This window comes from Eschrichtius robustus, chromosome 12 (assembly GCF_028021215.1).
Source record: "Eschrichtius robustus isolate mEscRob2 chromosome 12, mEscRob2.pri, whole genome shotgun sequence".
Classification (NCBI taxonomy): domain Eukaryota; kingdom Metazoa; phylum Chordata; class Mammalia; order Artiodactyla; family Eschrichtiidae; genus Eschrichtius; species Eschrichtius robustus.
The window spans coordinates 46,598,928-46,614,342 of record NC_090835.1 but is presented as its reverse complement, the minus strand read 5'-3'; the positions used below and the strand labels follow the sequence as shown (position 1 = coordinate 46,614,342).

The 15,415-nt window shown below is 46.7% G+C and overlaps 1 protein-coding gene across 1 annotated transcript; it reads right to left on the bottom strand.

Annotated features, from left to right (window-relative positions):
• Positions 1 to 1,641: 1,641 nt before the first annotated feature.
• On the bottom strand, positions 1,642 to 14,367 carry ZNF662 (zinc finger protein 662). Its single transcript, XM_068557685.1, is given in 7 exon segments — positions 1,642 to 2,470; positions 2,473 to 2,511; positions 2,514 to 2,900; positions 3,933 to 4,034; positions 6,392 to 6,505; positions 7,160 to 7,286; positions 14,332 to 14,367. Coding segments are annotated over 6 exon segments (1,272 nt in total). The 5' UTR covers positions 7,194 to 7,286; positions 14,332 to 14,367; the 3' UTR covers positions 1,642 to 1,874.
• Positions 14,368 to 15,415: the final 1,048 nt, after the last annotated feature.

Genomic DNA, 15,415 nt, shown 5'->3' with positions numbered 1-15,415 from the left:
TCATGCTCGTCTGTGTAGTACAAAATAAAATTTTTACTGCTTATTAGAGGTACTCTAGCTGGACTACACCAGACCAAGTTCTACTTACTACATGGCCTTTGGCTTCAGCAGTCAGAAACTCCAGTTATCAGTATGTTTGTACTTTTCAGGAAGCAGAAGTTTGGTCCAAGCAGGCCTCTGGCTTCTCCTCCTTGCTCCTTTATCAACAATTATATTCACTGGCTGGGAGCTTATAAAGTGGGATGCCTAAATAGCAATGGGGCAAACTGCAGTCTGGAAAATGGCTCTAAAGGTGGGGAGTCTGGAATGGATGTTTCATCTGTTTTGGCCAGCGTTCTTCTTCTCTGAATAGGGCCTTTGGTTCTCTGACTCTTTAAGATGGTTCATACCATTCATTAATATCCTGCATTTCTTCATAGTTAATATTTTAACAGCCTGTATCCCCTTTCTAAAAATACTTTATTTTACAGACTTGATTTCTAGTTAATTTTGGAATTCTTCACCTTCCCCTTACTTGCTGCGTAGAATCTACGCATGCCATTTATGTTTGATCCTGGACCTATGCAGAGCATTTGTGACCCTGACGCCAAGATACTGGATTATATTTCCACTGCTAACTGATTGAGGATACCCAATAGAGCATGAAGTGACCACTTCTCCCTCCTTTGGTGATAGCCCCACAGCTTACTTCGGGATGTAGGTATTATGGTGATGAGAAGGGGACAGACTAGGAGAGAATTTAGGATAGTGGTGCAATGAGAGGGGTTGTAGCTCTACAAATTTTTATGAAAAAAAATTCCCACTTGGTTTACATTTTCCCAGTCCCAGAGTACTCTCTTATAACACAAGGGCAATCAGGTCTCCCAAGACTCTGCAACCCAGACTATCTCCACTGCTTTCCTTAAGTTACCTTGGTGACCTAAAGGAGGCCCACAACTTCTGAGGAACAGAAGGTCCTGGAGTTGGCAAAGTAACAGCAATATCACTATATCAAATACAGTTTTAAGTGGGGTAGACTTATGGAAAGTAGTATTAATAAGTAGTTGTGCAGGCGTGTACCCAGAAAGACACAGAAACAATGTATTGTCTCTGAGGAGGACTGGGAGACAGGAGTGACAAGGAAATTTACTTTTCACTGAACACCTTTTTGAACTATTTCAATTTTTTTTTATCATGAGTATGTTATAGCTAGTCAAAAATAAATACGTTTCAAAATTTGAAAAACATAAAGAAATGCGGTGTTGATCCTCAAAGAGTCATTTAGCCGGACTAACAGCATGAGACTATTAGAAAAAATATAAGACAGCACATAATTAAATACCAACTTGGGTGGTACTGCCTACAATTAGAAAACGAAGAGAGGTCTGTTCACCTGAAGGAGCTGGGTCTTAGATGAGGAAAGGAGACTTTTAGCCCAGGGAAATTTGAGCAAATAAAAACAGGCAGAAGCAGAAATGTGCACAGATAAAGAACAATAGATTCGGGAGTCAGATAGGCCTGGTTCCAATCTTAACTCTAAACTTTACTAGCTGAGTGAACTTGAATGAGTTTATAACCTCTTTCAACGTCAGATTTCTCATTTGTAAAATGAGGATAAGAGTACCTACCTTATAGGATTAAGAAAAGTTAAGGAATGTATGTAAAATGGTTAGCACAGTACCTGACATAGAGTAGGTGCTCAACTAAACGTTGCCTAGTATGAATATGGCTGAACAGAGAGACCAGTCTTGCTGGAGTACAGGGTATCTACTCAGGAGAAGGGGCAAGACAATACTGGCTATTACAGTTAAGCAAACTGTGGGCAGTCATCTCATTTTGTGGCTGGGGTTCCTGTAGCATAAGAATTATAAACAAGTATCACCATTATGCATTCTCTAATGTTCAAGAAAGTGAGAAGTCTGACAGTTATAGGGTTTCTCTTTAGCATGGCGCCTCTGGTGCATAATCAAAACAGAATTCTGACTGAAGGCCTTCCCACACTCATTACATTTATAGGGTCTTTCCCCAGTATGGATTCTCTGATGACGAGTAAGGCGTGCCTTGCAAATGAAGCTTTTCCCACAGTCAATACACTCATGAGGCTTCTCTCCAGTGTGGACCCATTGGTGCTGAGCAAGAGCCGAGTTACACATGAAGCCTTTCCCACAGTCCTTACATTCATAAGCTTTCTCCCCAGTGTGGATTCTCTGATGTCGAAGAAGGACTGGGTTCTGAGTAAAACTTTTCCCACTTTCCTTACATGTATATGGTTTCTCCCTGGTGTGGATTTGCTGATGTTGTGTATGGCTTGTGTTCTGACTAAAGCCCTTCCCACATTCCTTACATTCAAAGGGTTTCTCTCCGGTATGAATTCTCTGGTGCCCAGTCAGGTTTGATTTCCAAACGAAGGCTTTAGCACATTCTTGACATACGTAGGGTTTCACCCCAGTGTGAATCGTCTGATGTACAATGCAGTGTGACTGGAACTGACAGTCTTCCCGCATTCCTTACATCCACAGACTTTCTTCCCATATGAATTCTCTGATGTTGATCAAAGTCTTCATTTTGATCAAAACACTTGCCACATTCTTCACATATATAGAATACCTGCTCACGTAGACCTTTCTGAGGTACAAGGTGGGTATAAATATCAGCATCCTTCAAATGCTCTTCTACTGAGATCATCTCATCCTTGACAATCACTTCTGTAATGTCACATGTAGTGTTCTCCACACTTTCCCTACTGGGGTAGGCAGGCCATCTCCTTAACCTGCTTTTCTCCTCTTCACAGGTTTTTCCAAACCAGAATTCCTGGGAACCAAAGCACTGGGGTCCACCTGATAGCACCATGTGGTCCTGTGCCTCCTCAAAAGTATCCTCCTTCAAAATAAAACCTTCTTTCTCACTCTTGGACACAGACTCTGAAAGAAGAAACCAGAGCTGCAAATGTCATCATTACCCATGACAGAGTGACTAAGGTCACCAAGTGGTATTAATATGTCCATTTTTCTCCAAGTGCCACCCCTGTGTCTAAGTGGCCCTGACCTAGCTGAAAACGGTGAAACAGAGCTAACACACAGAAAGCAACCAAAATAAAAAGGCAGAAATTAGGCAGACAGTCCCTGAGGGCTGAGAGCTCTGATTTCCAGCACCAGAGCAAGCATGGGGCAGGCAGGTGGGGAGTTGGGGGTGGGGGATGCTCTTGGGAAATAGTTGAATTGAATTCTAAGGGAGTTAAGTCAAAATTCCTTCTAGGTAGTTCAGTTTATAACATGAGAAGAACTAGCCAGGATTCAGAGCAGAGGACCTGTTCAGAAATAAAGAATATCTGTGGTATACCTGGGGACCCTGAGCTTATCACACACGGTGGGAAGCACAAAGAAGACTCTCTCATACTTCTCAACACTGAATGGAAATAAAGTCTTCTCATTCAATCCAAACACCAGGTCCACCATGAAAAGTGCTTCCCTGAATTACTTTAGGCAGTGTTGGGCAAAGTGTCTCTTTGTTCCATAGTGTCTTATTCAAATCTCTGTTACAGCATCACATTTTGTTATAATTATACATTTTTGTATAATGTCTCATCAGACTGTGAGCCTTTCCGGGATAGGAGCCATATATTACTTGATTTTTGATCCCTAGCAATGAACACAATGAGAAAAATACAGCATTTACCTTTAACGTATTGATTGACCACTGCAGCCAGATAGGTACGCCTCTGTTCAGTTTGAGCCTAAGATGAAAGATCCATCCGAATTTAATTATCTTCACTTGTCCAAATAAAAGCTGAAAGTTTAGAGTTTACATTTCCTCTGATTAATTAGTTGATTTGGGGATTTTTAGACGGTCTTTTATTTAGAACATAAATGGAATGGAATTTTAACGTTTTACAAAGGAAAGACAGGAGAAAAATGTGTGACTGGGAGAAAAGTGCTCATTTCCCTCTCACTTACCGGTACAAATTAGGCTTGGACCCTCTCCTTGCAGTTTTGGTTTCAATGGCTCTTCCACCTGCTCAAGATGGGAGATCCCAGCAGGCTTTAGAAATGGATATCCTGCCAGGATCAAGATATAAATAAGGCTGACTCAGCTGGAGAAGTGGGGCCCATTAGGAAAGGAGCTGAGACGGAAGTGGTAGGGGAGAATGAAGGTTGGGGAAAGACTGGTAAAACAGATGACCTGAAACTTGAGAGTAATAAGAATATAAAGGATAGGAAATAGAGGTTCAGGGAGGTTGTGATTCCATCAGTTCACCAATATACAAAAACTTATCACTCATTTTAAAATGTCAAGAAGAAACAGCAAAGACTAAGGTCTCTTCTGCACCTGCCCCTAGGAGCTGAAAGCCAATTCATATAGAAAAGTATCAGGATAGGACAGAATTGCAAGGAGCTGTTCCTGAGGCTATGCTGCGAAAGCACCACCTCTTACTTTCCTTCCTTCCTATCTATTCATCTACTGCCTTCTCTTTTCACAAAGGATCAACAATGGGTCTCTCTATGGCATCCATAAGAAATGGCCTCAAAGCCTCATTCAGCCATTCCCAGAAGTCACTTCTTACTCTAACAATAAACACCGCTATTTACAAAGGTCCACTCTAATAAATTCTTCAGACTTAGCTAAGATTGGTCTCTTTGTAACTCCCATCCAAATCCTCCTAAGAAACAGATCAATTCTGCAATTTCCAAATGATGACCTTTCAGTGTGATGAACTGGGAGATTGGGATTGACATATATATACACTAATAGGTATAAAATGGATAACTAATAAGAACCTGCTGTATAAAAAAATAAATTAAGTAAATAAATAAATATATGGAGAGGACTTAAAAAAAAAAAAAATGATGACCTTTCATGCTGCTGAGGCAAAGGACTGTGTGCCTTGTGAGTATTCTCTTCTTCAAGACTCTGAGTAGGGACATGAGCTCCAAGGAGGGCTGCTGCAAGTCAGGGAGTTAGGGTTTTGCTCAAGGAATAACTTAGCTGTTAGCTTTCTGCCTAAAGCAGAGATGAGAATGCCCTTGAGTGGCAGGGAGAGTAGGTACTGAGATCCTGAGAGAATGTAGAGGACACTGTAGGTGCCTCCCTACATCCATTCTACCCCTCCCCCACTAGGGAGTAGCCAGGCCCTTTGGGTGGGAGTGATCCCAAGTTCAGCTCCTGGTACAGGCCCTCACTGAGCTAAGCCAAACAGGTTCTCCCATCCCACTCACTACGTGAGAGATCCGTTCAGGGACCAGCAATCCAGGCCAAGTCAATCAGTGCACAGCTTTTCCCTGGCTGTAGAGACCGATTGAGAGCCAGCATAAGACTTAAGATGGTGCAGCAGAGCAATACTTGGGATTGTGATTCACAATGGTTAGAGCCTAAGGAAGGCCTGCTCTGTTCCTCCCCATCGGTGTGAAGAAGCACAGTCCTGGTTACAACTATCAATCACCTTACAACCACGAGAGGAGCCAGACTATAGACAAAACCAACATACGAGGAGACAGAGAAGAGCAGAGACTGAAAATTCTGATCCAAATGTACCTGCAGCCCATTCTACCTATGGACTTCCCAATTACACAAAACAATAAATTCCTCTTTTTTTTTTTTTTATTTATTTGATTTATTTATTTATGTGGGATCTTCCTGGACCAGGGCTCAAACCCGTGTCCCCTGCATTAGCAGGCGGATTCTTAACCACTGCGCCACCAGGGAAGCCCAAATTCCTCTTTTTTATTTAAGCCAGTTTGAATTGGGTTGTTACTTGCAACCAACGGTATCCTAACATGGAAAGACTTCCAGACACAGCAAGGAACTGTGTGAATGGGGAAGTTGAGGGCACAGCTCAAGTCACCTGTGCCCACAGAAGAGGCTCTGTGGGAAGAAGATGAAGTGGGGCTGGGGGGCAATAAGAGGACACAGTTCTCAGTAGGAAATTAGGAGTAGGGAAGTCCTGTGTTGGGCCTAAACAAACGCCAGGGCTTTCCCACCAGAAATCGCTGAGGAACAGGAAGTATTTGGCTCAGGGTTATTTAGACTTCTTGATTTCTAATGATAAAAATGGCCATGATACCCCAAACGGCAGTCCGAATCTTCTGCTGGAAGATTATAAGCAGGCCAGGAAAGTAGAAAGGCCACCTCAGATCAGAAAGGAAACAGAAAAGTCAGGGAGTAAAGATACATAACGGCCCTGAAAAGAACAGTGGAGATGGGGAAGAGGCAAAACAGGTGTATAAAGATGGCACACAGAGGAGCCCGGATGAATAAAGCAAGGACTCAAGAAGATGGAAAACCATGGGAACACAGAGGAAAACAAGGAATCCCACTGGTGTCTACAGCACTAGGTTAAGAGAACACACACCCATGACAATTTAAAGATTAAGACAAGGGAACTGGTCAGATGACTGGCACATGTATCCTCACTCACCTGAGGAGCAGCCCCTCGGGCCCTCTCCATCCAGAGCTCCCTGAGGAGCCAAGCTCCATGGTGCTTCCCCTCGTTCCAGCTGGAAAATCAGAGCCGGCTCGGGAAATGGAAATGCTGTTTGACAGGAAGGAAATGGGACAGGCAGGTGAGTAGGGTGACACAGAGCAATCCCAGGGCTCCTCCCAGGCCTGTGTCTTCAGGGGCGGGAGGGGAAAGAAGGGAAATTACTAGGGAGAACAAGAAAAAGAAGTCCGGGAAAAGGGACAGGAGGCCCAGGGGAGAGGGGCCTGGAGGCTCACAAAGGTCAGGAAACAGAGAGGAAGTGGTGCTCAATAACAGCGTGAGTGAGCAAATAGATGACTTCACTCTTTGAGGAACTGAGCTTTCTTGTGCTTTCCCTCTCCGAGAGCTCTCAAGTTCAGACATCTGCATGAGGATGGTTGGTATTTGGCTGGGTCTCCCAAACTGAGGTGGTGGGAACTGAGGGCTCAGAGGGGCACCAGGAATCTTCTCTCCTCCCACTGTATCCACAGCACATGAGTCAGGAGAACAGAAGCTCTCAGCCGGGGGTAAGGAAGTCCTATGTGAGGCCCGAATTGATACCAGGACTTCCTACTTCCCAGCAACCACTAAGGTTGGGTCATTAAGAATCCAAGAGCCTGAAGTTGCCACTCAGCTGAGGTTATCAAAGACTCCTGAGCCTTTGAGGAAGAAGGAGCCAAGAAATTCCAAAGGGTAGAGGCAGAGTCCAGAGGGAAAGACCCTTACCCAGGGAAGCCACAGCCCCATAATCCTCCAGCATCACATCCCTGTACAGGGCCCTCTGAGCAGGGGCCAGGCCGGTCCATTCGTTCTCAGAGAAGTAGATGGCTACATCCTCGAAGGTCACTGACTCCTGAAACAACATGTGTTTAAATGCCCTAGGACAATCCCAGGACCCAGGCCTGGAGTCTGGGTAGACCCAGGCACTAAGAGGTACTGGAGGGGATGCCCACTGAGTTTCTGGATTCTGAATGTCTAAGGGAACTCTCAACAGATTTTTGCCCCCTACTTACAAAGATACAAGGGATCAGCTACCAATCTTCTCATGTCTCTTCATTTTTACTTCAGCAAACATCCTCTCATCTTTTTCATGAGTCTCTGCAAGTTTTCCCTTTTCACTCCCGTATGTGCTCTAAGTGCCATCCTTTCTCCACAGTGTATCCTCCTTCAGAGGTCACCAACCCTTGATAACAAGAGCAACTGACATTTATTGAGTCTGTGCCAAGCACTTTACATATATTACTCTGGGTACGCCTCACAGCCTGTGAGAAGGACATTAGACCCATTTTACAGAAGGGAAACTGAGACTCAGAGATTAACATCCCCCGAGTTAAAGAGCTGGGACAGAACTCAGGCCTGTTGGATTCTCTGGCTCTTACCTACTATGGCACACTGTCTTCTATCCTCACTCCTGCCACCCCTGCCACCCCTGTCTAGGACTCTGGCTCTTCTCTCCCTCCCAGTCACTGCCACCAGCCAAAGAGGCAACTAAGGGCCCCTCAGAACACTCAGGCTGCTCGAGAAGCTGTACTCAACAGGGCAGAGCCCAACTCTGACTACTCCCTAACGCACCTACCCTACTCTTTCTTCCCCACATCCCAGTCCCAATGTTCCTTTTTCTGTATTTCTGGGAGCCCTAGCTCCTGCACCTGTTCTTTTCTTGCCTTTCTCTCTCACTCTCTTCCTTGAGAAACACAAACAGTGCTAACTTGGAGCCATCAAGACTTATTATAATTCCCAGCCACTGCCTCATTCAGGATCTCAATCTCCATACTATGGAGGAGCCAATTCTGGTCCATTCCCATCAGTCCTTGCCCGGCAATGTTCCCACAGCAACTTACCCAGCATGCCAAGGCTCAAAGACTTTGGCTGGCTCACTTTTGCCTGCCTAAAAAAGTCCAACTCCTCTGAATTGCAGACAATTCCAGTCACCATTCAGGGACCCAGCTTACTTCCCAAGGATCATCTCCTGCAAGACCACCCTCATGCCCTATACTGTCACGGTTCCGTTATGAACCCAAACCCTTTCCTTGCCCAGATCTGTATCCTTGGACCTACACCCCTCCCCGTCCCCAACCCCCCTCCACCCCCCGCCTGAAGATCCAGATCCTTCCTCCTACTCCTGCAAGCTCATGTTCTTCTCAAGACCCACCTCAAACAAAACCAGCTCTGTAAAACCAGTCGTGGAAATTCTGGCCATTCGTCGCCGCGCACAGCGCTCTGTGCAGGGACACCTCTGCCCCAGAATTGGCTCATGCCTGTGCATCTGCACGTGTGCTTCCCCTGCCGCCGCAAGCCTGGGGGATGTCGAATCCACTCTGCCCCTACCTGTTCCTCTGCAGAGGCCCTCAACTCTGGGCTGTACCCCGATTTATCGGTAGCCGCACTGCCTCCTCTCCGCCCCTCATCTGGGCCTAGAACCCGGGTCAGGGCCGAGCCAGCTTCGTGGCGCCGCCTCAGCGCTCACCGGGCCCGACCGGGGACTGCCCGGAGTCAGGGAGGGACGCTCCAGACCCGGGCGGGCCTGACATAGCGGCCCCCCGCCCGGGAGCCGCCCGAACAAGAGCCAGGCTCCAAGCCCCAGCCAGCCCCATGCCCAGCTCCCCACTTTCTGCGTGGGCCAGGTCTCTGCATGCGAGAGGCGGGGGCTGCAGCACTCTTGCCATTCCGGCTTCTCTAGGACGGTGGAGGGCTCCGCGTCTCCATGGTACTCCCTTCTCGCCAGGCAAAGTAGGGAGGGGAGAGTGGTCCAGCTCTCCCAGAGACACTGAGGGCTCCGGGCGCTGCAGAAATCAAGGAGAACGGTAGGGGGGGTGGGGGGAGGCTGGGGAGAAGGCTTCCTCTGGGAATCCTTTCCTGGCCCTTTTCTTCCCACTGACCACTCTTCTCCACCTCGTTGCACCTTTGTAGGATGGATGCTGGTATAAGGTAGCACATCCTTCACTTGACTATGCCTGTTCACATATCTGCCTCCTTTTACTAAGTTCTACATTCCCAGAGAGCAGACTATGTCCTTGATATGTTCATCTTTGTGCCTCTAACATCCGCCCAATGTCTAGCACCTCTTAGGGCCCAATTTCTTTAAGTGGCATAGAATGTTTGTTGAATAAAAGCATGATTAAATGTTGAACCAGTTTTTCAGTTGAAGAAAGTAAGGCCCAAAGAGAGGAAACGACTTACCTAACATCACACAGCATGTCAGGAAGCTATGCTTTTAAAGAAAGTTGTGGAAATAAAGGAAGACCTCCCAACTGAGAACAAGCAACGGCTATTTATTCAGAGCTTATTATAGCAAGGAAGTCAGCCACCATACTTGCATTTGGCAGAGAAGTGGGAAAGCTTTGTAGTAGGAAAAAAGGAAGGCTTCAGGTATGCTCTGAGTAAAGATTGTAGGCATGAGGGCTTACTAGAAGCAAAGCATCTTATGTGATTGGTTGGGAAGCATTATTCAAATTCTGGCTGTTTGAGGCTGGTTACTACAGGGGTTATTTTGGCTTCCTGGACTGATTGCTACAGATAGTAGTTTGAACTCTTGGACTGGTTATTGCAGATAGTGGGTTGGTTTCCTGGACGGGCTGCTGCAGATTGTGGGTCACAGTTCTATTTTTCTATATGGTTTGGCCATTGTCCATTTGTATATTCAGTCTCTTGGGTGAACAAGGTAGGAAGATGATGTCTGCTTCACAGGAATTCAAGTCTACAGGTTCAGATGCATTATAGCTACCCAGGTACTGAGAGCTTACAGATACCATACCTATGAAAAGTCACAGAGCAAAGGAGACCTCAGATGAACTCCCAGGCTTGTTGGTTGGTTGATTCGTTTCTAAGAGGATACTGGACTAACTCATAAAGGGACACTAGCTGATAGTCTGTGAGTGCTGAGAAGGAAGCAGAGACTCTTAACTTGGGGAAGATCACTAGGAAGGTTGAGCATACAAAAAAATGTTCCCATGATTTTCTTTGGGACCAGATGGAGAAAACTGAACTGGTGACAAAACAATTATGGGAGTTTTAGCTCAGAACAAGGAGACCTCAGATAACTGATGACTAAGTCATCGTCCACCTGAAAAAAAGGTCTCTTATGACTATGATCAGCGTTTGGTTCAAAATTTTTTAGAAAACTAAAGAGGAGAGAAATAGTCTATCATAATTAACCATATATTTTTACTCTATTGTTCTTCTGTCAAACACACAGCAGCAGGCAAGGCCAAGGCCAAGGCCAACTCCTAACTGATTTGACCAGTAAAGCTACAACATGCCATTTTTAGATTTATATAATAATGTATTACTTACATAAACAGCAAAAGGAAGAGTAGCCAAATATCCCAGTTCCCCAAGTCCTTGACCCACACACCAAAAACAATGACACGGAAACGAAAGGGGGCTGGATGACTGCAACGTGGGTTGTGGGATACGCCTTGCTGAGGAGACAATTTTAGACGGCAGCTAAACAGTATTAAAGTCTACAGTTATAACCTGAGGAGAGTGGGGCAGAAACCCTCATACCTCATCAGAATCTGGGAGGCAATGACAAATTGTCTCATGTCAGCCTCCCAGGGGGATAGGGACAGAAGTGGGAGATGGTCTCAAAATCTTGTAAAGTTCCTCTCATCCTCTCATGTTCTGGAATGATCACAAGATGATCTGCCAAGACTCAAATCAGCTATAGTTCAAGCCTTTGCCTGCACGGCCTACACAGATATGCATGAAATTGCCAGGGCACCATGGTAGAGCCATTCCCCTACAACTTTACCTCCTAACTTCTAACACAGAAAGAATTCTCGGGAGCATAAGTCACCACATAGGTCATCAGATACTCTAATTAATTGTACAGATAGAGGATTGGGCCAAATATATTCCATTTGTCTTAGGTAGCACTGGACAAGAGAGACCATGATTACGACTCACGGTAGTATAACCAGGCTCACTGGAGGAAAGACCATGTCAGGCTCCACACCCAGAGCCAAGCCAACTAAATGTGTCGTTAATCCAGGTGAGACAAGAAAAACTAGCAATGGCACATACCCCAGCTAAACTGGCTAGCAAAAAATCCAGGGCAATACAATTGTCCATTACCACTCATGCTAGAGAATTTAGAAAAATCACTGATCTGTGAAAAATGTACAAGAGAGTCCAACATAACAGTATGAGGCTAAAGGGAATCACGTCAATGTCCACAAAGTTAATCCTGTTCTATTGTTTCTTGATGAGGCTGTTCCTTTCTGGAGTCAATGGCTGTTGGGAGGATTCTGAGTTTTTAAACTAAGATCATTTGCTGGCCAGTAGTCAAACTGAGGGTAGTGGCAAAAGCCTGGGTTAAATCGGCCAGATATCTCATAGACAAAACCTAAGATAGATTAACGATCCCTCCCTCTGCCCCTGACTTCAGAGTCTAAGGTGTTTTCTTCTTCCCAACCAGGGTTGTTCCTCTCCTTCCACAGCCACATGATCATTACGACCAGTCTCTGCAACAATTACTTCACCTTTTCCCCAATCCTCCCCATGTCTTCCCACACTATACGCTTCAGCTCATCCCTAGTTAGCTCAGAAGTTCCTACTTATAAAACGTGTAACACCCTAGACCATCTCCCACCCTCTGACATGTGAGTCATGCCAAAATCACCTTAGGAGTTATCACCTCATAATTCATGATCATTATAATCATTTTCTATAATTGCCTAAATCCAGTTACAACTATAATTTCCCACCTGAGTACTGATTTCACTATATGCCATAAGTTTTGGTTTTCATTTTCGTTCATGTCAAGGTATTTTCTAATTTCTCTTGCAAATGCTTCTTTCAAGAAGGCATTAGGAAGCTTGTACATGGATTCTTGCAGACTCCATGTGTGTCTTTTTCCCTTATGATTTGGCTATGTACCCTTAGTACGCCACTGTAATAAATCTTAGTCATGAGTAAAACTATATGCTGAGTCCTGTGAGTTCTTCTAGGGAATCTCTGAATGTGAAGGTGGTCCTGGAGATCCCTGATATGGGTTATGAGAACTAGATGGCATAAAACATGTAAAGTATTTGGTGTAATTCTTGGCTCATGGTAAATTCTCAAAATAAGAATGGTAAAATTCTTAAATGGTAAAAAATAAGTGGTCACGGTGGCAATGGGGATGACCAGCACAGGGCCATGAACAGAATAGGCACCCAATGTCAATTATTCCAATCCCCATCCTACTCCTTCACTCTCTTCCCCTATATGCCTTCATATCTCTTAGCCTCTTAGTGAATGAACAGCCCAATACCTTCATAATGGCATCTCATTGTCGGCAAGTACCTCAAGTTCAGCCTCCTGTTTGATATAGCAGAACAGCAGGGCCCAGAAAGGTGAAATGAAATGTCCCATATCATGTCGTGAGTTGGTGACAGAGTTGAGACAAGAATCCAGGTTTGCCCTTTAAGTCCTACACTGGCTTCACTGTCACCTGGTACATGAGATGCAGACTAGGAGTAAGGTAATTAACCTGGGGCCAGGCTGTCAAGAACCCAGGTGCTATGGATGGGTTTCCTTCTCTTCCTGGAAAAAAGAAAACTTGAAAGCTAGGGAGGAAGAGGAACCATAAATAAGCCCAACTCTAAGTTAAATGAGACTACTTTCTGATCTAAAGGTAGAGTGAAATAATTTTTTTCCCTGCATCTCCATTTCAAAGGTACTGCTATTGACTCCTAGGGGTGAGGCAGTGGGCAGGAAGTGGCTAGCACTGGAGGAGGAGTCAATATCACCCAGAATTGGAACAAAGGGCAAACAAGACTCAAGGGATAGCTAGTGTATCCGGTCTAGAGCATGCCCAGAGGAACCACAGCAGGTAAACGGAATTCTTTGGCCGGTGCACAGTTGCTTAAAGTTCTGGGCCATTTATAGAATGAAAAGACATGAGATCTGACGGCACCAGAAACCCACTTGAGCCCTGTGGGTCAACCCACTCAACCCAGGGACTTCCCTGGTGGTCCAGTGGTTAAGACTCCACGCATCCCTGGTGGGGGAACTAAGACCCCACATCCCACATACCGTGCAGCGCGGCCAAAAAAAAAAAAAAAGAACTCAACCCATCCTCCGGCCCACCATATAATGTGCAAATGAGGTGAGCAACAGAGGAGCACAAAAAATGTTGAAGGATAACAGAAAGGGCGGGCTCGTATAAGAGGAGAATTCCCAGGCTTGTGGCCTTAAGTGGTGGCTTCTCTCAGAGCGCGCCCGTTGGAAACAGCAGCGGTCTAAGCAGATAGGTTAGGGGGTCCCCTGAGAAAGAGAACAAAGAATGACTTTCTTGAGAACCCATTTTGGCCTAACCCATTTTGTGATCTAAGCCTGGCTGCAACGCTTGCCCTTGAACAGGTCTCAGTAATTAATGATCTTAAAGGAGGGAATGCAGAAACACGGGAGGAGCAGTCAAGAAACCATAGTGCAGCCTTGGGGCAGCCTCCTGGTTCCTCAAGGGATATACATAATAACATATCTTTGAGTTCTGCAGGAACTAAGGCCCCCCCCCCCCACACCCAGGTGGAGGATGGAATTAAGATGTCAACCCTCCTGAATTCAATCAACTAAAGCTTGGACTCTGTCAACCTTTGCCCCGATTCTGTGCTAAATTCTGCTCCCCTCAAGCCCCCCTCATGAATATGCATGGAAATATGCATGTATCATTAGCTTAAACCTTCCCCAACTTTGCTGTTCAGGGTGACACTGCTTTGGGAAAGAGCTCTGGTGTTCTCCTTACTTGCTGCAAGTAATAATAAAGCCTTCCTTCTCCCGATCACAGTGGGCGGGAAGGAGTCAGCCCTCTCCGACAAGTCATCGTCCCCCCCCGCAGCCCCACTCCCTTACTGATTGCTCCGCAGACGAAATGAGAGACACACAGCCCTCTGCGCAAAGTTCCGCCAACTTACGGACAGAGGGCGCCTCCGGACCAAGAACTGCCTGCGGCGCCTACCTAAAGACGCCTTTATGGAGTGGGCGGGGGCCGGAAGTACGTCACCGCCTTTCCGGCCCTCAGGCCCCCCCCCCCAAGGCCGCTCTAGCAGGCCCGGAGGTCGCCTATGCTTATCGTTGATCCTCCTCGACTGCCCCGCCCACCATGGTGACTCCGCCCCCACCCTCACCCGGAGGTGCGGCTGGAGTGGGGAAGGCTGAGACTAGCTGCAGGCTTGCGGTGCTCACTCTGCACCGCTGGGCCCCGGCCACTCCGGAGGACTGGGAAGGCAGCCGCGTGGGCCGATTTCCCAGGAGCAGGCCAGCCTCCACCTGCTGGTCCATCTGGCCACCCTTCAGTGGCCCGGACCCAGACGAACGGGTGGCTGGACCTGCTGGCGTGGGAAGGGCTCAGTGCAGCGTGATGGGTCAAAGCCGGAGACTCTTCCCCCTCCTCTGAGCACTCCGGCTCCCTTGGGACGACCCTGCCACATGCTTTAGAAGCGCGGCCCCTACACCCTTACACACAGCACACATTGACCTGGCCTTGTCCTCCGGGTCTCCACTTAATTACCACCTGACCAGTGTGGCCTCCCTGACTCCCCACCCTCCTTCCCGCTCTGCCGTTTTTTTTTGTTTTTTTTTTTTTTTTATTTTTGGCTGCGTTGGGTCTTTGTTGCTGTGCGCAGGCTTTCTCTAGTTGCCGCGAGCGGGGGCTACTCTTCATTGCGGTGCACAGGCTTCTCATTGCGGTGGCTTCTCTTGCTGCGAAGCACGGGCTCTAGGCGCCCGGGCTTCAGGAGTTGTGGCTCGCGGGCTCTGGAGCGCAGGCTCAGTAGTTGTGGCGCACGGGCTTTGTTGCTCCGCGGCATGCGGGGTCTTCCCGGACCAGGGCTCGAACCTGTGTGCCCTGAGTTGGCAGGCGGATTCTTAACCACTGCGCCACCAGGGAAGCCTCCTATTCTGCCCTTCTTTGCAGCACTTAACACAATTGTAATTCTATGCTTCTTCAGTCAAGGCCATAAACTCCAAGAGGGCAGGGACACAGGGTCTATCTCATTT